Raw genomic sequence first — 24,171 nt, forward strand, 5'->3', positions numbered from 1 at the left:
GACAAGGTTGTGATAGGGAATCGACATTATCATATAACTAACATACTAAGAGTAAAATCGCACAAGTGGAATTTGAAGAGGGTAGAATGTATGAAAACCTTACCAGCTAGAAAGGTTATTTTCAAAAGACCCTCGGCTAACATAATCATATTACAACAGTCAAAAACCATTTGAATGCCAAATTATGTGAAATGAATACATGTGGTTTATATGATCCTACTACATTCCTCAATCAACTATCATCATAATAACTGGCACACTGGCAGTCAAGTGAGAAGAAATCACTCTCGACTAGATTATCCCTGAAATAGCAGTTAAACAAAAATGAACAAGTTTTTATACATTGAATATGGGTATGGGTGAACACAACATAAGATCTGTTCACCTGGACGTTCGATGAATTAATGCAAGAAAGGAAAAGGTCAAAATAAACCCCCTGGCTTAAAAAAAAAAAAAAAAACTAATGAAATAATATTAGGGAGTACAACTTATCATAATGCTATCTCATGCCACACAGAAAAACTATCTAATCACAACCAATTTACTATCCCTACAACCTAAAAACCTGGCCAAAAATAGTTTTAAATGGAGGGAAAAAAGAAAAGAAAAAGAGATTGCATCCGGAGTAAGGAAATCCATTACCATCTTAAAATGCTTTCCAATTATCAGAATCTCTCTTCGGTGTCTGATTCTCCGCAGATGTCTTAAAGGGATCATGAGACCCAAATGGATCAGCATCATCAAAAGATGGGAAACCATGACCATAATTTGAGTCCCTGCTGCTACGGATGGAATCAAACCTTGATAGTGACTCGCGAGCTGGAAAGGCTCCAAAATTATAATCAGAGTCTGCTGTGCTGCGGAATGAATCAAACCGAGCAAAGGAGTCACGTTGCTGGGATGAACCATTATCATACTCAGAGTCTCTGGTGCTGCGCATGGAATCAAATCTTGAAAATTCACGACTACCGAAGAGGCCGCCATCTTGCATGTTGAATGAATCATATCTGGAAAGGCTGTTCAAGTGATCTTCAGAGAATTCATTAGATCTTCGAGGTGAGTTGGTAGAGCTAAACATAGGTGTGCCTGGAACCGAGTCCGCAAAGGAAAATGGACTCTTTTTCTGGAACATATTGTCAGCAACTGGCGAGCCACCTGCGTTATAGGCCGGTGTGCTGGGAACAGAATCAAAGAAGGGACTTGGTCTAGAAAACAAGCTGTCCCCCTGTGGGAATCCAGAGATGTTACTTGGTGTGCTTGGAACAGAATCAAAGAATGGGCTTTGCTTTGGGAACTGGTTCTCTGAGTAACTAAACCCAGTATTATTACTAGGGGTGCTAGGAACAGAATCAAAAAATGGGGCTTGCTTAGGGAGCGAGTTGCTGGAATTTGTAGATCCCGTTTTTATGGGCCTCAGGCCCCAGTCGTCATCGTCAAATAGAGCAGTTTCCTTGTGCTTCTCATCACGAGATTCCTGCAAAACCACAGACAAGAAGCAAATATGAAGCACTCCTTCCACTGAGCCAATGAGAAACAAATTAATCCAATCATATCACAGATGAGTAGATAATTGCCTAGACCAAGATGCACCAGAAGATGCAGTGACCCCAAGATGCACCAGAAGATGCAATGACCCCCCACCCCCTCAAAAAAAAAAATTCAGGCAAAGAGACACTTCGGAAAAGGTTATAGGTCAAAGAGCCATAAATGTTGGACCCTGACAATTCTTTTCCTATAGCATAGTAATCGAAAAAGTGAATAAATGAACATGTAATGTATCCATTTGCCTCTTCTTCCTCCTTTTTTTTTTTTTTTTTGTAACTAAAATGAAGATGTATCCATTTACCTTAGCAGCAGAATTGATGTTCCATGCAGCATCTGCATCAAGGTCTGTATCAAATGTACCCCAACCAGATTCATCAAAACTTTTGTCCCCAGAGAACGCCGATTCAGCTCCCCAGTGTTCACTGCACTAGTAATACAGAAGTTCAGATTTCTAGAAACTTTAACGCTTGAGAGAAACTGAATTCATCAAAGAATAAAATTGAATAACAGAAAATATCTTTCATTATTTGGAGGGCATAACACCACTGTATATTAACACCAAAAAAGGACGAAAACAACCACATTACCTTTGGGCAGCATGGGGAGAACCATCAAAAGTACCATCCTTCCTATTCAGTGATTCTTCAAATTCCTTTGATGGACTCTCAACTGCATTACTCCCGGTTGGACTATTAATTGAACTTCTTGCTGTATGGGTAGTCTCCACATCACTCATCACTCTGGTTTTTACAGGGCTTGGCAACTTCTCTGACTTTGCATCAGTGCCAGCATCATCAGATGATTTTCCAGTATCATGGTCATTCAGCGAAGATGCTTTCTCCCGAACCAGTGAAGATTTTGGTTTAGGAGGGGCAATGACATTTTGTACGTCAAGATTGAGCTCTTTCACAAATGTGAATTCTGCGGAGGACAATTATTCAACAATGCAATGAGTTAAAATTTATTAAAAACTTGAAAAAAGTTAATAATAGAATTAAGTTTAGGGAGGAGAAAAAGTTGATTCAGTCATCTACTCATCTCTGAAGGCACTATGAAGGTTAAGTTTTTCATCTAAAAATGACAGAAGTGATCAGGTGGTCTCTGGAGGAACTTTGATCGTACAAAGTAGCTGTACTGGAAGGTGGGGCTGGATCACCTCCTTTCAGGGAGATATCCATCTTTTGATTAAATATATATCTTACAACATACCTTCATCGTCAAATTTATCCCACTCTCCATCCCAGTCTGCTGCCCCCTCTTGGATGCCAGGTTGCCAACCTTTGATATTATTACTAATATGTCAGAAACATCAAAAAAGTAAAGCAATTAAAAACCAGACAGCTTAGGTAAGAAATACAAGAGTCATCAAAATGGCATGCTATCCCCTTTTTTTCACCGACGTCCTGACCAATAGATGAACACACACATCTCTTGAACATCAGAATTAGTCCCAACTCATGATCCAGATACACAAGATATAAATATAAAGGAATAGGTCTCAACTCTCATTAAAAAAATTATAATACGCAAATACTCCTCTTTAGTATACGTGCCACAGATTACATCCTCATATGATCAATTGGTGCTATTTTATCTATATAAACAACAAGATTAGAAAACTACAGAACTGGAACAGATCCTAATGCAGCCAGCAAGATACCCCTACTTAAGTACTACACTGAACTCAGGTGCCAAAAGGAAGGCCAACACTAACAAACATAAATGACACTTTAAAGAAGAAAAAAAAACAGCCCAGTAGAACAAAAAAATTGTCGTTAATATGGGGTCAACTCAGAACCAAAAATAACAGGAAATGCTAGAAATAAATTTACACCAATGCTTTTGATCTGGATTTTATGATATCAAGGATAAAGTACAGACAAATAACAATGAAAGCACATATAATTGCAAAACAACAAAAATACAAGCGCCAATACCAAATGGAAGCTCAAGCAGAGTAGTTGGTTTGGCCCGTAGCCCATAAGTCTTGCAGCGTTCATTCAAAGTTTTCACTAGCCCCTCGAGGTCGCCCTGAATCTGATTAGCACGGTCCTACAAAAACCAGACTGGATTTAGATAAATTCTAGATATCTTCAGCGAATCTAATAGTGGAAAAAACATACTACCTGGATACCATCGGTTTTACCATCTTGATCCATTTTGACAATTGTTCTATACAGCTCCATTTTTTTTTCCTGCAAAGGTTTCAGCAGAATACTATCACAACAAAAGCTCTACTAGATTTACAACATTTATTAGACGCTAGTAGAACACAAGAGTTAGTATCAGTGCAGTGGGCTAGAAAGAGCCACAGTAGTACTTGAATATCCCGAAACGTGGCCTCCTCAATTGTCAATTTAGAAGCAACATCTCCAGCCTGCTTGTATTTCTCTTCATATTTTTTAGCCAGTAATTCGACCTGTAAAATTGTCAATTTTATTACACCACAAAATCATTGGACATATTAAAATCTGTTATGCTAAAATAAGTTTTACCTCTCTTTTATCAGCAGAAGTTCTTGCACTTATCTCATTTAGTCTATTATCGCATCGGCTTTTGTATAGAATCTGGTGAAAAAGACCAACACAAAATGACAGTTTTAGTGATGTGCTTCCACTTCAGATATCCATTACTGAACATGCCAGCAAGGAAACCCACCAATCAGTTACTGAACGGAAATTCACAGCTTCAAGAAGAACAACTCTAGACCAAGGCTATGAATGAATTACGACATGATACCCTAGAGCATATAAATATATAATCACTAATTACTCAGAACTCAGTAGGCCACAGGACAAAATCTGTTAAGTCACGCCACCTGAATGACATGGAACAACATCAAGCTGTTGTATGAAAATGAATGATAAAAGATCCACATGGTAAGTGAATTTCAGACTCAAAATTCAAGAATAGTTAAGGAGAGAAGTAGAAATAGTGGTGTTAGAGTCCTACATCAGTGTAGGATGTGGTAATTTGTTTCCTTAAATGGTCTTGGTCAATCCTCATCTTATAAGTTAGCATTTGGGATTGAGTTATTCCCTAAGTCCATTTCTTATCATGGTATCAGAGTCACATTCATCCTAATTCTTGGTTTACCCTATGATACACCCTCATGTTATTATATTATCCATGCTCCAAATGTTCAGATCTGCGTGTTAGGGGAGTATTAAGAGTCCCACATCAGCATGGGATGTAGTGATTTGTTTCCTTGAAGTTTTTGGCAATCCTCACCTCATGAGCTAGCTTTTGGGATTGAGTTAGGCCCTATGTTCATTTCTTATCAAACTGTGACCTGCACTCTTAATCCAAGATCTCGCTGCATCTTATGGGTCATAATTCTATATTTGGCCAGATCTAGTCTAGTCACATTTGACCCAGCTTCTCTTGCTGTTTCCATTTTTCTTTGCAAAATTCATCTCAATCTAGCACTAGACAATGGGGAAAGGGCCCGCTCATCACCCACAACTATTAAGTATTTGAAGGTTCCTGTTGCTAGAACAGCATGCCATTACATTTCACCAGTGAAAAGTTCAAAGAAAAAAAAGTAACAGATGCTGCCAGTCCATCCATCGTTCTGCTGTCCGCTAGTCTGATGCTATGCTTCTGAGTTATGTGCCAAATCACTTCTTACTTGGATACTTTGTCTCTGCCTCTCCCCCTCTTTTAAGACTGCATTTTCTAATTTTTTGTTTATTTTTCGTTTAAATGTATATGTATTGTGTTTGAACTTCATCACACTTTCCTTGGGTTCACCATGAATTAGTTAATTCATTCGCATAAAAAGAGTATGTAAAGTTATTTTCCATGCACTTTCAAATTCATTTCCTAACCTCAACTTCTGTTTCGTGTTCAATAAGTGATTCACTGATTGAGCATTTGGACTCGCATATCTTAACTTGAGAAGTATGAAAGTTCTAACACATCTTTAAAATGAAGTAAATTAATAAAAATACGAGGGAGCATTACAATCACTACAGTTCCAATGCTTAGCAACACTATACACCCAGTAAACACAACGATCTCCATCTATTGGATGATATTGCTCTCCTCGCAAAAATGAGGAAAATGCAAACTCAGAACATGCAATCCCAGCTTTAAAGTACTATAAATGCTAGACGCTTAAGCACTAAAAGACCTCATACCATCATAGAACTGTAGAAGAAATGTGTAAAGTATACCTAGTTTTCTCCGTCTCAATGTTGACTATAATATACCCAACAAAAATATGGTTAGACAGACTTATGAAATATTTTATCACATAAGTAGACCATATCAAACCACGTATGGGATTCCGACACATGATGATCATTTCAGCCACTGAAATTTCGGTCCATTTTATTCCCTCCTTTTCCCTCTACTTCTCCCCCTCCTAACAATTCCTTTTTTTCCCTTTTTGCGCAGAACAAGTATCAAGAACCTTATTCAAAAAGCATCGTTAAATTAATCGATAAAATTATGCAAGAGCAGCAAGGCCAATGCTAACACAAGTCTATAAAAATAATTGCTGCTGGTTATGAATCAGGCATAGATGCCACTATCAATCAATATAACAAAACTTTACCTTAAAAATTTCACAAACAACTAGCCTAGTAACGTGTACTTGATTTTTGAAGACGATGCCATAACACAATGCGGAAAAACATATTGACATGAAAAACAGAACAGTAAAAAGCTCCAACTCTCAGATCGTGTTTTGTTCACATCCTAAGAACAATGCACAAGAGAGACACGGGTACAAGCACTGATCTGTGTTTGAGCTAAGTTTAGCGCAAACTTTACCAAGAACCCTAGCTGACATGCAAAGTCATCAAACGATAGGAACCGAATTATTGCTAGAACAGACAAAAATTGGTTGCTATGTAGCTTCTTGTCTGTCACTTATTTAGGTCAGTAATGAGATAACAAGTTACACAAACTGAACACAATCTGTAGTACATAAGCAGGAAATTCAACCATGGGAAAAACACCTAATCTATCCCCCAAAGGCATGGAGTAGAGGGCCTAATTTCAGGATTTATATTCCAGGTTCAAGACATTGAGAGATATCTAAATAAAACGAGAGGACTTTAGGTATGTAATGATCAAAATACTCACTACTTCCTGCATCTTTGCATGGTAGAACTGATTCTTTTCTTTGGCCTCTAAAATTTCCTTCTCCAGTTCCATGACCTGTGATTGGCATTATAGCATATCAGATAGAAGGAATATATGTCAATTATTAATGGCTTTTACAAGTACTCACCAATAAATCAAGCTTTAACTGAAAAATAAAATTGGAATCTAAGCATCAAGTTTAATCAACTTCTTATAAGTCAAAAATGAAGATCATCATTAATCCTTAATAGCAGAGAAGACAATAACTGGTCAAGATTATAACCAATGTCTTCATAGCATCAAGTAGATTTGCAATTCCACAAAGTCCAGATATCATGAGCATGTGAGAAGTATCTAAAAAGTTCTGCTTATGAAATTATCATGGACCATACACCATGCCAGTAGCATATATATTTTTCACAATCTGAAGCAAGTATAAATGCTTTGCTCAGCAAAGTCACAGTGTTGCTCCACCAATAAACAATCTTTCTATTCTTAAGTTTCTAATCAGAATTACTCAATGGCCTTCTGATACATCAGATGCAAAAAGAAAAGGTAAATACAAACAAATGTCGAAACAAAAGAATGGAAGACACCAGACAATCTCTTGGAAGATTTACCCAAATATGATGTTCATATGTGAATCATGTCCGCTATATATTTATTGCAAGGCAAAAGCTACATCATACCACATCTGTGTACATTACAGATTATACATGTCAATAAGTAGACATTTGATACAAGATTCGACAAAATGACCACGACTCTATTTCCTATTGAAAAACATCCATCCTAAATACTGTTTCTCTCACTGGTTCTATTCACTATTCAGGCAGTATTTTTGGGAAAGAAGAGAAGAAAGTGGGTTTCAGACAAGTAAAGGCGAGCGGAGAAAACATTTGAAAGATTTTTTTAAAACTGGTAACTGAATTTGAAAGAACATTTATAGTCGACCTTCTTTTCTGCATCAGTAGCTTCCTGGAATTTCATGTTCAATGAATCCTGTTCCTCTGTGCTAAGTTGGTCAATCAGATGCTTCTCCAATACTGGAACTTTAGGTTTCTCTTTACTAGGCTGCACAGCTTCATCGGGCTGGGGAATGGGTACTGGACGTGGAGGCCTCCTTGGAGCACCAAAAGCAGCTTGTCGTGCAACATTTGGCCCCTGTGTTTGCTGGAAACCTGAGGGAGCAAGAAATGATGAGACTAACACATCAGTGAAAAGTTGGAAGTCGCAAGTGAGATTCTTGATATAGATACTGCATAAGAAATACCGAAGGCCTTGGTGATTGACATATTAGTTAGCTCGCTCTTTTAATGCCTTTAAATTGTAATATCATTTTTTCACCATGCAAAAGGAATCTGAAAATACTATTTAAGGTTTACCTTCCTTCTCAAATTCAATAACATAGAGATTGATCTGAAATTCTTACCTCACTTAAAGAATATGGCCAATTTCTATTTTTAAAAAAATCATCTACCACATTCACTTACTGCTTTCTCTTTAGATATTCATCTACTATGTTCTCTTTAACAAATGACAGAGCATTTCTCTAGTACAAACAAAATTGTCACCATAAACTTTTTGCTTGATTTCATCCACATGATATAGTACACTAACAGCAAACACGAATACATGTTTGCTCATCATGTACTTAAATAAGTTGATATGAACAAAAAATGTAAGGAATATAAAATCTCATAATGTGCTCATCATGTGCTCAATGGAAGGTTTATATTAACAAAATGTAAAATTCAAAATCACAAAAATACTATTTCTTTCATAAGTTTAAACCACATTAGATCAAAGAAGAGAGTTTATTAGTCAAACACCCCCAAAAAAAAATTAGCATTCCATATCGGGTACTTGTACCATTTAGGATCAATATTGTTAATAAAAAATGAAAACATAGAATTATCTTGCTCCTACAAACTCTAAGACTATGGCAACTCCTAATTGCACCAAAATCTCTTCAAATCCTCCTTCCTTTGGTGAACTTCTATCCTTTTAGAAAATATATGCACGCATTAGGTGTGTGTATTAATAGTACCTTGTTTGGCAAATTTTTTCATGCCATGTATAACTAATGCAAGCATTAGTTATACACTCTATTGTGTATTAAGTTGTATATTACTAATACCAAGGAATTCTAGGTATTAGTAATACACAACATTTTAACACTTGCATTAGATTAAATAATTACAAAACTACTCATTTTCTTTGTTGTCATAAGTTTCTGTTTTTATTTTAATTTGCTTTTCGGTGTCTTCTAATTTTTTGGTGTCTTAATAGGCTTAATTACCTCTAAAGTATTTTTTTATAAAAAAAATGTAATTGCAATATAATTAATCAAAAAATTTACTATTGTGACAATAAATTTGATTAAAAAAATTATTTATCAACTTTTCACAAAAATATTTGACGCAATAGTACAACTATCTAATATTATTTTTGGGGAAAAAAAAAAGAAAGAAGAAGAGTTAATGATATTTTAGAAAATTATTTTTTGTGATGTTTTAGCAAAGAACTTTATTGCAAAGGGAATGTACAAATAAATAAAGTGTGAAGGGTATATCTATAAACATATATTTTTAATAGAAATTATGCAAGATTTGTTATTTCTAATAGATCAAACCAAACAATGTATAAGAAATAATGCTTACATAACTAAAGCAAGCACTACTAATGCAAACATTACTAATGCACTCTATTTTGCATTATTCTTATACACACCACCAAATGACCCCTAATTGTGTTAATTAATTAGCATAGTTTAGGAAACATTATCATTCCATTTCCTAACGTAATTATAGGAATTTAATATTTCATTTTATTGCAATTCATCGTCTTTCCGTAATTAGTTAGCAGTCACTTGTACAAATACTTCTTTTCATGGGATATAAAGATATACTCCATCTGTCATTTTATGTGGCACCCTTTCCTTTTTAGTCCGTCCCAAAAAGAATGTCACCTTACGATAATTAGAAACAATTTAACTTTAAAATTCCCCTTTTACCGTTAATGAAATGTTTGTCAGCCACATAACGTAATCATATTGATGATGCAATTCCCTTTGAACAATTGATCGAATAGAAAAAATTCTATGATTTTCTGGCTGGTTTGAACTAAGAGTACAATTATATCAGGGCAAGGTTCCTTCTCTTGAGGATGCATACACATATATTTGACTCCTATGTACAACAGGAAAAGAGCTGATGAGGTATCATTTTGTATCAGGCTCCAATTGAAAAGTCGGGGTTAACAGTCTCTCATGAACAACCAAAGGCAATCACTGTCGTGCTAGATTTTAATAGCACCTTCATATATATTATGCCTATGATGCATGCTCCAGTTAGGAGCTTCCCTAATACTACAACAATATTCTAAGAAGAGAGGTCCTTAATTCATCTTCATTCCTGAATCATGGGAACTGCAACTGCAGCATCCTAGATCATCAATTTCCACTGCTTGTTATCCATTTTCCTACCATGGTTTATCCATTTTACTAGGGGGTCTTACGGATAGAGGGTGTGTTTGGTATGACGGAAAATGTTATTTTGGAAAATAAGTAATTTTCTTATTTAATATCTAGTGTTTGGTATATAAGCTAAAAATATTGTTCCAAAAACATTTGTACCTAGTCTAGACAAACACTATAGGTGTTGTAGGTAGGAGGTAGGGGTGTGGGGGTGGGGAGGGTGGGTGGGAGGGTGGGCTGGAGTGGGCTGGAGGATGGGGAAGAGATAATCTATGTGTAATGCCATTTGTGGAAATTGTTTTCCTTAGTTCCATTAGGAAAGTCATTTTCCTCATTTTTAAAGAACTTATTTTCCAAAAGAAAATGTTCCCAAACATGAGAAAATTGAAAACATTTTTTATCCGTGTTTTCATAATCACTTATCCAAATTCCACCCATTTTTAATTGGGCAAGTTGGACAGGATACTTGCATTTTTTATCCATTTTTCCAGAACTAGATGAGGCCTAAAACTAATGGTAGAGAAAAAAGATAAATATAACTACACTGCCACAAAACTGAGAACAAACTCCCTATTCAATCAGGATTCTTAGTTAATGAATAAATCTTGCATATGCATGTGTACATGATTGGCTCACAAGCCATGTCCAAGGCATGTATGTGCATAGTATAAAAAGGGTGAAACATACCCGGTGTCTCTCTCCAAGCTGTCGCACCATGAGATCCTGTAGGCTGGCCAGAAGCAGGCAACGGTGACTCGTCAAAGATAAGATTAGCTGGAAGGACTGAAGGGAGAGAGCGACCTTCCCTGTGTCGCTCCATCAGGTAGAGTGCAATGCAGAATTCCCTCAAAGAAAGCATGCTGTCATTATCTTGATCTGATAAATCCCACACCTGTTTTAAGACCTCTGGGAAACCAAAAACAAACTGCATTGATGTCTCATAGGACCAAATAAATACCAGCTTGACTTTAAGATAGAAAACAAGATAATCTAAGATAATTATAGGGAAGATTCTCAAAAGAGTAAGAGATATGCTATCACCCTCTTAAGTCAGTTGTACAAACAATGTCTCAAAGCACCAATTGACCAAGAGCTTAGCATTATGACAAAGCAGATACAATGCTTCAAATCAATTGTAGCCACAATTCTCAGAGAAGTGAGAATGATATTCTCTACCACTACTCTATTCTCTTTCTTTGTCGATACTGTATGCTCTATGACTACTATTAACCATCATTGTCGGTATTTGTTATCAAGCTGTTGAATGAAAACTGTTGTCTTTAGAAGCCTAAAGTCATAACTCTAGCTATGACACGTCTCTGTTCAAAGAAGAAATGTGGTTGGTGAATTCCATAATGTGCCCGTTTATCTTATTATCATAAATTATATTTAATATGTGTTTTTTATGGTAATAGAAGTAATTATGGTAGTTGCAGTAAGCTTCAGATTGTTAGTCACTTGAATTGCATACAAGGTCCAAATCTGTAGTAACTTAAGATCAAGGTTCTTTATCAAGGTTGTTATCCTCAAGCCCCGTGTTTATTCGCAATTATTTGCAGCTTATTTTCAAATCACCCACAGTAAGGTGCTCAACCGTGTGAATTACGCCAGGTTGTCTATAAAATACACCAGTGATAAGTCAACAACTTGTTAGTTGCTTCAAACTTATAACAAGTAACTATGCAGTGTCTACAGAACCAACTCTATATACAAAGTAAAACAATTGTTTTCTTTTATTCTAGAAAAATATGATTAGGAACTCTTCCCCGTGTCCAATATGTAAAATCTGATCAGAGTACTACTATTATGATCTTAAAATTCTTTATAGCAAGCCAACTTCTTGCAAAACCATTTTGCAGATGACAACAGACTCAATCCCTCAGAGAAGACATGTCCTATAAGAGGACATTACATTTACCACAGTAGAACGTCTTTTTACTACTCTTTAAACATAATGGGGAATCTATATTATAATAGTACATTATATATATGCATTCTAGACAAAGGCATGCATGATTCTCCACAAATAACATCAAAAAACATCCATGCTACCTCAAATCCCATAGGTGATTCTCTCGTATACACAAAAGTATTTTCAACCCCTTAAAAAGTGTTCCTACACTCTTCAAGTACATAAACGTTTTTTCTATAAGAACTATTCATGTACGTTATTTCAACTAATAAAGTGTTAAGTATACATAATTTCGATCTTATCACAAGTATAATAGTGAGTAATCCTCTTCATTATGATTTATGAGTATCAAGATTTGTTGAGATCCAGTTGTGTGAAGTGTTGATCATTGGTTGTAAAAAGTTTCACGTATATTTGAATATCGCCATTCATAGAGCGTAACTATGATCAACTAAATATCCTAATTTGCATGAGGTTGGCTGCCTACATCACACCCCTTAGGGGGTATATCTCTTCCTCGTATCCTGCATGAACGTGCGATGCTTAGTGCACGGGGTTGCCCCTTTTTTTAAATAGTGATGTTTTTTGGCATAAGATCACTTCTAATAGAAGTAAGTTGCCAGTGTTAGAATTTTTGAATTAGAATACTAAAAGCTAGGGGATGTCCAATATTTTCTATAACAAAAATAAAGAATTATGATTAACTGACAACATAGTTGGTTTAAGTTATTCAATAAGACAATAAAAAGTTCACAGGGAGTGTCCAGTACTTTAGGAGATAACTGAAATATATATATATAGACTCTCACAACACAGATATAGATATATATCATCTTCTCTTATTTTCTCACATAGTAATACCTCTACGATTTTGGCAGACTTAAGTGACTGCACGAACAAGCGAGGCAACCATGTGTTGTGGCCCCTGCCAAAGGTTTCTCTGTTTTTACAATTTATTTCTCCTTTCGGTGACCGTTCTAGTGGCACCAATCTCACATTCAATGGTCAACCAAGTGACAAGAAGCCTAATTGCATTAAACGTTGAGACTGCAATGCGGGGGTCTATGGAACAGCCTCTCTGCCTTCCAACATAGGGGTAAGGTCTACGTACACTCTACCCTCCCCAAACCCCGCTCATGGGATTACACTGGGTATGTTGTTGTTGTTGAGACTGCAACATGCCTATTTTTGGTGATTGCCAACACATTCACAAAATGAGTGCCGTAGAGATGTGGATGTTAAAATGGATGTACGATCATGCAAGATTAGATGAGATTAAAAGTGCATTTCTAGAAGGCGCAATTAGTACACATTCAGAAGGTGCAAGTAGTATACATTCAGGACGAAAAGAGAGAAGATCACTTGAGATGGTTTGGTCATACCATGCACCGACCTTCGGATAGACCGGTTGGTAGGTGTGAAATTATGGTAAATGAAGATGTTAAAAGGAGGATAAGTTAGACCTAAAGTCACATGAAAGAAAGTGTCTCCCAGAACCTACATTTTCTTAGAATCCAAGCAGACTATTGGAAGTGTTTACAAAATTATAGCAAAGGTTTTGCCAGAAAGATTGAAGAAGTTATGGGCAAATCACAGATGCATCTCTGATTGTAAATAAAGTATGGCAGTTAAAACAAGGGGGTACTGGTATATTATGCAAATTGGATGTAGAGAAAGCTTTTGACCAATTGAACTAGTCCTATCTCATTTCCATACACAGACAAATGGGTCTTGGTCATAGATGGATTAAATGGATCAAGTTCAATATTTTCAACTGCGAAATATACCATTCTCATCAATAGAAGTCCAAATGATTTTTCCTCACCTCAAAGAAGATTAAGGCAGGGAGATCCACTCTCTCCTTTGCTCTTTATTTTAGCGGTGGAGGGATTGAGCAGAATGCCAGACAAGGCCAAGCATATGCAATGGATAAGTGGTTCCAGTGAACATCTCTCAACTGCTTTATGCAATTGACACTCTGATTTCCTGTGGGGCAGACAGGAATCAAGTGCTTTTTTTGAATCTAGCTCTGTTTATTTTGAAGCTCTATCAGGTCTTCACATTAACATGTTCAAAAGAGTTATCTATCCTATTAATGTGGTGAACAATATGGAGCAACTAACGAGATCCTAGGCTGCAGTATTGGATCTTTCCACCACCTACCAAGGCCTCCCACTTGAGGATAAACCTAAATCATCATCCACATGGGGTGGAGTGTTAGAAGAGTTTGAGAAGAAGCTTACATCTTGGCAAATGCAATATCTCTCAATGGATAGTAAATTAACCTTAATAATCAGTGTGCTTGGCAGCATTCCAACCAACTCCATGTCAGTATTTCCCCAGTCAAGCAAGACTTTGGATCAACCGGATCAAATCAAGAGGAACTTCTTGCACTGAGCACAAATTCCATTTAGTCAAATGGGATAAGATGATACTGCTAAAGTACCAAGGTGGCTGGGCATCAAGGATCAAGCCAAGCACAATAGATATCTTCTAACGAAATGGTTGTGGAGATATACACAAGAGGACCAAAGTCTTTGGAAGGAAGTGGTTAGGCTTTGGGATGAATTCTCATGGAATCATCATCTCATTGTTGGAAATGGTCAGCATATCAAGTTTTGGAAGGACAGATGGCCGGGAAACATCACTCAAAAAGGGTGATTTCCCTGCTTTGTTTCAAATAGCTTGGGAGTCAGATGCAACAGTGCAACATTTGTAGAAATGGAAATTTTTTTATCTAACTTACAGAAGGAACTTGCAAGATTGGGAAATAGAGGATTTTCTCGAACTCTTACAACCTCTCAATGGGTTCATAGGAATGACATTGCATCAGACCAGTTTAGGTGGGGCACTGATGGACGAAAGTACAGAATGAAGGCAGCCTACTAGATAGCAATGGACCTGAATGTTATCACTGACACCTGGCCTTTGAAGCTAATCTGGAAGGTCAAACTTCCACCCAAATTTTTTTGTTTTAGCTGGACAGCAATGAATGAAGCCTGTCTAACACACGACGTCTTTGCCACATGTGTAACAGAGAAGCAAAAACTCATAGCCATCTGTTTCTGCAGTGCCCCAGCTGCCACAGACATATGGTACATGTTCCTCACCCTTTTTGAGCTAAGATGGGTAATACCAAACACTATCAGGAAAGTTTTCGAATGCTATAGCCACTAGAAAATTGACAGCACCATCAAAAAGATTTGAAAGATACAGCTTCCATCTTATGGACCATCTGGAATGGAAGATATAGAAGATGTTTTGGAAGGACAGATGCTTACCCTTTTCCCCATCCCAGCAGGGGTAGTACAGAGGCTAGACCAGATCATGAGAAGCTTCTTTTGGCAAGGAAATAATACTAAGAAAGGTAATCACTTAGTCAAGTGGAAAGAACTAATTTCAAACAAGAAACAGGGGGGCCTTGGTATCAAAAATCTGAAGAACCAAAGTAAAGCTTTGAAATTGAAGTGGTTATGGAGATATGCCCATGAGACACACTCTCTATTGAAAAAGGTGATTACAGCAACGTATGGAAAATTGGATGGGTGGATGACTGAAGAAGCAAACAATCCTTATGGTGTCACTGTTTGGAGATCTATCAGAAACTGGTAGACTATTTTGCGTAACCACACTATCATTAGTGTAGGTGATGTAATAAAACCATCTTCTGGAAAGATAGGTGGTTAGGTAATTGGAGTCTTGCAGAGAAGTTCCCTGATCTGTTTGATTTAGCTATCCATCAGGACAGAACAATAGTTGACATGTGGGCGTGCCAAGGCTGGGACTTAAATTTTAGAAGAAACTTGAATGATTGGGAAATTCCTACACTGATCGAGTTCTTCAAAATCCTTGAAGCTTTTCAAGGTCTGAAGAATAGGGTGGACAGACTATGGTGGAATGGGCACAACAAAGGGGTATACAAAGTAAGTTCAGGGTACAAATTTCTCAACTCGATAGTGGCACAAAACTCCATATGGCCATGGAAACAAATTTGGAGAACCAAAGCACCTTTGAAGGTGTCATGTTTCTCATGGATACTAGCAAAAGAAGCTGTCTTGACACATGAAAACCTAAGAAAGAGGAACATTTATCTTAGTCACACACTGTTGTTTATGTGGTGAGGCAGCTGAGACAGTGGGACATTTGTTTTTGCATTGTAGAATCACTGACCAACTATGGAATATTTTCATTAATCTCAGAGGCATACAATGGACAATGCCTAGCAAGATTGTTGACACTCTATCTAGGTGGGAAGAAGCTGGGAAGGGAGCAAAAAACAGGAGCTTCTGGAGAACCATACCATCTTGTATATGGTGGACCATCTGGAAGGACAGAAATGCTAGGTGTTTCGAAGACAGGAGTAGAACAGTACAGAAAATCAAAACAGATTGTATTTTGCTTTTGTGTTTTTGGTGTACAAGGAACTCTCCTATAGATGCAGAAAATATCCTAGATGTGTTAGACTCATGCTAGGATTGGGAGTCCTTTGATATATTGCTATACTTTGACTTGTTATAAAGGGGTTTAGTACTACCTAAGTGCTGAGTTATAACGCAAATGTTACTTATTCAAAAAAAATATATATGTTTTGATGGTCTCTCAACTAGACAATGTATGCTCAAAGCTAAAAGTCTTTTGTATTTATATAGTTTGGCTTTTTGCCCCCAATGTGATTCCCCTAATAGATTTTTAGATTTTGCTTACTCTATGATAGTGTACTAGATAACATACTAAGTGCTCACTCTTTTGTAACCACTTTGCATCTTCTTGATGCCATGAATGGAATCAATAACTTCATCTAAACAAGCAAACTCAAGTTAATTTCCATAACCTTGACTTTGAGAGGTGTGTTAGAAGTATAGTGTTACTGTAAGAAATATAAAATAGATAAATAAACATTTCAAAAAAAAAAAGAATATTAGAATAGTTAAGTTAATAACTTACGTATTCTTTCAGCTTAAACATTTTTTGGGTAATATTTTTTACACCTAATAGGTGTATCTTGTATTCATTTAAGCTGGCATTTTGAATTCAAGTGTATAGCAAACCTAAGTGCTTACTCTTAGTAACAAGAAGGTGCTAACAGAAGGTACATAGAATCTCAAAGCAAAATCAGAAACAGAAAAAATCGCACCTCGAGGCAGCTTCCAACTTAGAAACAAGCTCCGTGCCTCTGCGCCAGTAATTTTTCCATCCCTATCTGTGTCCACTGCCATAAATACTTTGCTATACTTCTGATAATCAGACTGCGTAATCCTTGGCCACGGAAGCTGAGGTTGACCAGGAAGAGAATTTCTACCTGCACTAGGATTTCCAGCAGAACTCTGCACTGGGACCTGTTGGTTCGGCCTCACAGTCAAATGAGCTTGCTGATGCTGGTGTACCGGCTGCTGAGGAAGTGTAGTCTGCAAATTAACTGAGTTAGCTTTTACAGGAGGTTGGGCACCTGTAGATGCTCGGTCTGTGGCTGATACTGCTAAGCTGCTAGCTGAAGATATAGTTGGTGTGGAGCTTTGATTTGGTTGAACTGAGGCAACTGAAAAAACATCTCCAAAGAGTGAATCGGATGGAAATCCATTTCCTGCGACTGAAACAGCTTTAGGAACCTTGGCATCAAGCAGGTTTCCATGCGACAAAGTTGCATTATTTGATTTTGATAGATCTGGTTGCACTGATGACATGGTTGCTTGTTGTGTTTTTTGTGCAGAAGGTGTTGATACAGCCAGACCAAATGCATCCTGACTTCTAGAACTGCCACTTGAATTAGGAGCTTGGGAATTGGCACCTGCTTGTGAGCGACCATTCTGACCAGCAAACAAATCAGTGGAACTGGGAGGGCGAGAAGCTGCAATAGTACTTCCAACTAGCATTCCTTGTCCGGAAACATTTGGTTGAGATTGGAAACCAGGGCTAGGATTTGAGGACCTAGGAGGCCCCACATAACTTTGCTGAGCTGGTAAGCCTTGTTGACCTCTAACGCCGGAAGTATGAGTTGCTGTTGGAGTAGCACCACCAACTGGAGGAACTGTAGAACCAACCTTATTAGTTGGTTGAGGACCTGGTATGACTGCAAGGTTTATTTGGGGAGCAGGAATTTTGGCTGAAGCTGGGGTGAATAGTGCAGCCTTCACTATTTCTGGAGTCAACTCTCGTTTTTGTGCTACCGTAACAAGCTTGAGAGCATTATAAAATTCTTGGCGACTAAGGTAGCCAGTACGACTTTGATCAGCATATGTCCAAATCTACAGAATGGAAAAGAAATGTGAATTTTAGTATTAACTATTAAGAAAATAATAGGAGATCGATAGCTCCAGATATCTAACAGAAGTTACGGATACTACATAAACTACTTCTTCCCCATCTTGACTGTGTTGAACTTCATATGTATACCTGACTTTTGGCAAGCAGCATATTTATTATAGAGCTAATTAATACATCACCTGCTGGAATATAAAGGCATGGTTCATCAAGCACAGGCTGAACCATAAAGCTATTTTCTACTCTTTATCCTCTTCATCAAAAAGTAGCTCCAATATATTTTACTAACTAGTTCCTGGGTTCAATACATCAGCGATCTCTTATCTCCTTTCCTATTTGTGCTTGTTATGGAGTATCTCACTAAACATATGAAGACTGTACAAAGTCAAGTAGGATTCCAGTTTCATCCTAAATGCAAAAAAAAAAAAAAAAACAAGAAACAGAAAATTGTGCAGCTTAGTTTTGCCGATGATTTACTACTTTTCTGTATGGGTGATAAAGACTCTATAATGCAATTATTTGCCTGCTTCCAGGAGTTTTCCAAATAATCAAAGTTGATAGCTAATATGGACAAAATCTTCATATATTTTGGTGGAGTACCTGATGATATACAGGTTCAGATATAGGCTGAACTTATTTACTCAAAGGAGAGCTACCTTTCAGATATCTTGGGATAACTCTCAGTACTAAGACTCTCTGTTGTCCAATGTAAACCTCTCATTAATAAAATGCTAGGAAGGATCACTAATTGGTCCTCTAGATTCTTATCATACACTGGAAGGACTCAACTCATCAAGAGTGTCTTGTTTGCTATACAAATCTATTGGTCTCAAATTGTTGCCCTTCCCAAAAAGATTATATAGGTGATAGAGTCCTTATGTAGAAGATTTTTGTGGACCGGCAGTGTTGATGTCTCAAAAAAAACTTTTATTGCTTGGGATACATCGTGTTATCCTAAATTAGCAGGGGGTTTAGATTTCCAAGATGTTTATACATGGAATAAGCTGCATTGTGCAATCTTTTATGGGCTGTTTGCCAGAAAAAAGATAAAACCTGGGTGGTATGGATTCACACGTACTATGGGAAACAGTGCAATAAATGGGGGACGCAGCCTAAACAAGCCTCTTGGATGGTGCAAAGGATCTTAAAGGCACAACTATACTTCACAGAGGCTGGCATACAAGAAGATGAAGTATTGAGCATGAGGTCTTATTCTATTAGGTCAACATACAAGAAAATGAGAGAAGAATCAAATAATGTGGACTAATAGAAGCTCGTATGATCTAATTATGGAGCTCCAAAATTGCAAAGAGAACAACGGATACAATTTGGTCAAGTGGGCGACAGTTTTGCCTAGAAAATATAAAGGTGTCTTGGTTTTAGAGATTTGAGGAAGCATAACAACAATCTTTTGATGAAATGGTTGTGGAGATACACAGAGGAGACGCAAGCTTTGTAGAAAGATTTGATTAAATGTAAATATGGGGAGGATGGATTCTGGTGTAGTAACATAAGTGCGGATGCCTATAGAGCGGGGGTTTGGAGAGCTATTAGAAACTTATGGCCCAATTTAGAAGCAAATTTACATATCAAGGTGGGGGATGGAAGGAGAACTAGATTCTGGTGGGATGAATGGATCAAACAAACCACCCTAAAAGACTTGTTTCCTGATCTATTTATTTTGTGCACCAATTCTGAGGCAATGATCAGTGATTGCTGGATAGTACAAGGTTGGAATCTCTATTTCAGAAGACCTCTAAATGATTGGGAAATAGAGAGAGTAGCCAAATTGTTGGAGGAAGTGGGGGATTTTGCAGGCACCAATACTGACAATGATGTTGTTAGATGGTCACACAGTAAGGATGACATCTTCACAGTTGGCAGGGCATATAAAAAGGAGTGCAACTTGCAAAGTAGCAGATACCAGAGTTGATGGAAAAATATTTGGAGGACTGCAGCACCAACAAAAGTTAAATGTTTTACTTGGCTGGTCACCAGAAAGGCATGCTTGACACACGAAGTCTTGAGGAAAAAAAAAAGATCATAATTCTGTGGTTCTCTTTATGTGGGAAGAGAGGAGAAACTAACAGTCACCTATTCTTACATTGCACTTTCACAGCATTTGGTGGATAGTGTGGAAGGAGAGGAATAGTAGGAATTTTGAAGATATATCCAATTCCATTCACAAGGTTAAGTGGAATTGCATTGTATCTCTATATTTTTGGTCTAAAGAGATAGGATTAGAGGATTCAGATCAACTCTTAGAATTCTTAGGATCCTTGTAAGTATTTTGCTCTTTGTTTTTTTCTCTGATTTTCTAAAGGTCCCCAGCATATCCTTATTGCTGAAGATACAATGTTTACCAATTCTCAAATTATGAAGCTCCAAAGAGGAAATATATCTTGTTTTGGCTCTGCATAGAAGACTACTTACCAAAGCCGGGCTAGCAAATTGGGGATGTGTTGAATCTAATACTTGTCCATTGTGTGATCAAGCTGCTGTGGGAAATATTGATCATCTGTTTTTGTGTGCCCTTATGTATCTGCTATTTGGACGAAAATCTTGGTGTGGCAGGGCATAAGGCGACACAGTATGAAATGGCAGGAGGAGGGAACTGGGCAATAGCACACATGAGAGGTAACAGTATCAATGCTCAAATATATCATATGACTCTTGTTGGGAATGTATACCATGGGTGGCAGGAAAGGAGTTGTCGAGTGTTCCAAGGAAAAACAAGGAATGCAGCAGAGATTATCAGGAAAATCATTCAGGATGTTCATGGGCGAGGATCCTTGTATCTGCGACTAGAAAAACGACTAGAGGAGTTGAATATGTATCCCTGAGTAAAGGCATACCATATAGGGATTTAGACGCTAAAGTGTTGCAGCTGATTGACCAAGGCTGCTATTTTTTATGATCTGTAACTCTTACTTGGTAAATAAAATGTTCACTTACCAAAAAAAATACTCAAACTTGATCTAAAAAATTTGCGCATTTGTTTCCTTCCAAATGGTCCACCAAATTACGAACATTTATAACTCTAATTTTAGATATTTGAATTATCTTAAATTGAATCCAGCGCCGTATCCTTACCCTGGATTCATACCCCCGAATTTTAAAATTTAGATCATGAAGGATCCGACCTCCAAATGTGCACCGATATCGGAGAACCGCACCTGAGTCTGAGCAACTTAGAGCATATGGTTGAGTCAGTTCATGTAAATATTTTCATCTCACCACTTCAGGAAACTTATCAGTATCTATTACCCCACATTCACAATGTTAATTCTCAAGCTCCTGAAAACTGGGGTGCAGTATAATAACTGCCAACTTACTTATTTCTAAACAACCATGTATTCCATCTCGGGACATCCCAACCCACCCCATAATCCACATACTATAATAGTGCAACAAAATTTGCAGCTAAAATGATCTTAAAAAATTACAGCTAGCATTGCAACGACAAAACGAAGCACCCAACATCATGAATGGGGAACCAACATCTGAAGCACAAATCTCAAAAGATTGAATCCGGTTGTTAAATTCCTATATAGGTGTCCGTGATGATGAACATTGCCAACAACGACTGTAGAACCAAAGCTTGCAGTTACTGGAACAACCGGGAAGGAGAAACACATGGTAAAGAGAGAAATGGACAGCAAATAGGCTCCTCTCTGAAAGATAGAGAGGAAAACTAGATTCATGGGCAATCTGCTACTGGTTAAGATTGAATCCATCACTTGGTTTAAGTGAAGACAGTATTAAACAGACTATGGATGATTTCTAAGTTCCCTTACAAAAATTTCAACTGAGACTGAATTGTGCCCGAACATAGCGGAATTGGCATAGAAAATTCATACAGCTGACACCACTAGTTTGGGATTGAAGTTTAGAAAATCAAATGATACTCAATATTCCAAATCTTCATAATTCCTACTAAGCCCACGTAACTCAAATTCCTAATCCAACCAATACACCTAATGGACTAGAAAAAAAATAGAGCAAGAAAAATGAATTGATGTACATTGCAATCACATGAACTTCATGCTACATCGATACGTAAACAGTACAAAAATTAAGCGAATATTGAAACAGGACCAGTTTTGTAGAAAAATGAAAACTTAGTAGCATGACGAAAAGCAAATGGATACTATTTCTTCTCATTGGCGCTAAGGAATAACCTGCAGGTAATAGAGAGGGAAAAGAAAGAAATGCAGAAATCAAATAACCTGAGCGAGGACTGGTTGGGGCAAATTTGAGCCTTTGAGAAATGCAACGGCCTCAGGGCCACTGATCCGACCATCCTGATCCAAATCAGCTCGCCGAAAATAGGCGTCAAATTGATCCATATTCGGACTCTGATTCTGTGCAGCCATTAGTCAATTGAGATATCTTCCCCCGATTGATTGCGGTTCTGAATTAGATCTGTGGGTAAAGCAATCGTTATCGAATCATTTATAGCAAAGTTTGATCTAAAAACTCAAAGGGTTTTAGAATGTCAGCCGACGGCGACTTGCCGGTGCCGGAGGCTAGAGAGAATGAATTGGGTAAAGTGAAAAAACAGAGTGCATTCGTCGTGGTAGTTTTATGTGTTGTGATCAAAGCATGGTTTTCATTTCAATGAATGTTGTTCTTCATCAATTAAATTATTGCTCAAATTTATTCGTTTTTCTCCTTTTGCCATAAATGTTCATTTTTTTTTCTCAAATTATTATTTATTTTCTCCTTCCAAAGCTTTTGTAAAGTTGTAAATTGTTATATTTCAAAAATATTAAAATGAAATTAATTTATTTTATTTTACTCTTAATATTCAATTATTTTTAAGATTTGTTAGTTTTATTTTACTCGAAGTTATTTTAAATTTGAAAACAAAAAATTATAACTTATTTTCTAATTATTTTACTTCTAAAATCATATTTAAACACATTTAAGCATGAAGTTATTCCAATCAAACACATTTTTATTTTCAATTCCATAATTTTAAACAAAACAATATAAAATATTTGTTATTTATAATCAACGTCTACTAATAGTGTTAATAATAAAAAGGCCTCAAATTAAAGACATAAGAACATGCCTATTGCTGCTATGGGAGTAGCAAAACTATACCTGGTAATGTTAAAGTATATGATATGATTTATTATGAAAATTAAATGATTCTTAATGGACAAAAGGTCAAAATTGGATTGTTTCTGGGTAAGCAAACAGAATTAAACATTATTGCAGTTGAAAAATAAAAGATACTACTAAAGAGACATCAAACTTATTCATCCATACAATTAGTAATATATAGGCTATAGCATAGACTAATTAATTTGTCTCCCATAATATTGAAATTAACTTATTCATCACTGATTGAAAATTTTGAACCCCAATTTTTAAAGTAAAAATTTCTTAATAAATAGAATTTTTCTTTGGATAAATCTTACATGAAACAAATTTAGATTTATTAAGTTAATAAATAACGATATATTTTAGATTATTAAGATATAATTATCATTTATCATGAACAACTATAGTTTAGAGGGAGCTGGCGGGTAAATCTTTTTTTTAAAAAAAAAAAATCAATGATTTAGAACCGTATCAAAAGCCAGATTTAATTTGCTACTATTGAAGTTTGGAAACTGAGTTTTAACATTTTAAAATAAACTTGCAAATGTCATAGTATTATTTATAATAAAACATTGTGTTTATGTTAAAAAGGATTCATCTCTTTCTTTCTTTTTCTATCGATGTGTGGTATGTTTGGTGTTAAGCTTTTTTTACTTTATTCAATATTCGATATCGATATTGAATTCGAATTGGATTTCCGTCATGTAAGTCCTCATTGGAGAAGACACATTTCTTATCAAGATCTTTTTCATCTACAAAGGTCAAATTTGAA

At 36.6% G+C, this 24,171-nt stretch overlaps 1 protein-coding gene across 6 annotated transcripts; it reads right to left on the reverse strand.

The window, feature by feature from the left end:
* Positions 1-89: 89 nt before the first annotated feature.
* On the reverse strand, positions 90-22,961 carry LOC107011599 (epidermal growth factor receptor substrate 15-like 1). 6 transcript variants are annotated; one of them, XR_003576764.1, is made up of 15 exons: positions 22,517-22,961; positions 17,164-18,271; positions 10,805-11,023; positions 7,594-7,820; positions 6,640-6,714; positions 4,041-4,112; positions 3,866-3,964; positions 3,672-3,740; positions 3,483-3,597; positions 2,755-2,823; positions 2,133-2,466; positions 1,847-1,967; positions 643-1,474; positions 386-436; positions 90-302 (listed from the first exon to the last, which is right to left on the reverse strand). XR_003576764.1 is itself a non-coding variant. In XM_015211167.2 (14 exons), exons 1-13 carry the CDS (start codon positions 22,661-22,663, stop codon positions 647-649), a joined length of 3,483 nt encoding a protein of 1,160 aa, XP_015066653.1. In that variant the 5' UTR covers positions 22,664-22,960; the 3' UTR covers positions 90-302; positions 643-646. The 6 variants fall into 6 exon arrangements, 4 of the variants coding, with proteins under 4 accessions (XP_015066653.1, XP_027770432.1, XP_015066654.1 ...); XR_001455912.2 differs by having other exon boundaries at positions 386-440; XM_015211167.2 differs by lacking the exon at positions 386-436 and having other exon boundaries at positions 22,517-22,960.
* Positions 22,962-24,171: the final 1,210 nt, after the last annotated feature.

Source organism: Solanum pennellii, chromosome 2 (assembly GCF_001406875.1).
Source record: "Solanum pennellii chromosome 2, SPENNV200".
Taxonomy (NCBI): domain Eukaryota; kingdom Viridiplantae; phylum Streptophyta; class Magnoliopsida; order Solanales; family Solanaceae; genus Solanum; species Solanum pennellii.

Bases quoted from the DNA above. Each gene is read 5' to 3' on its own strand.
- LOC107011599 (XM_015211167.2), bottom strand. From the start codon at position 22,663: ATGGCTGCACAGAATCAGAGTCCGAATATGGATCAATTTGACGCCTAT. The intron at 18,272-22,516 runs GTTATTTGATTT...TCCATTCTGTAG, and splicing joins CCCAACCAGTCCTCGCTCAG to ATTTGGACATATGCTGATCA. The intron at 6,715-7,593 runs GTCGACTATAAA...TGCCAATCACAG, and splicing joins CTACTGATGCAGAAAAGAAG to GTCATGGAACTGGAGAAGGA.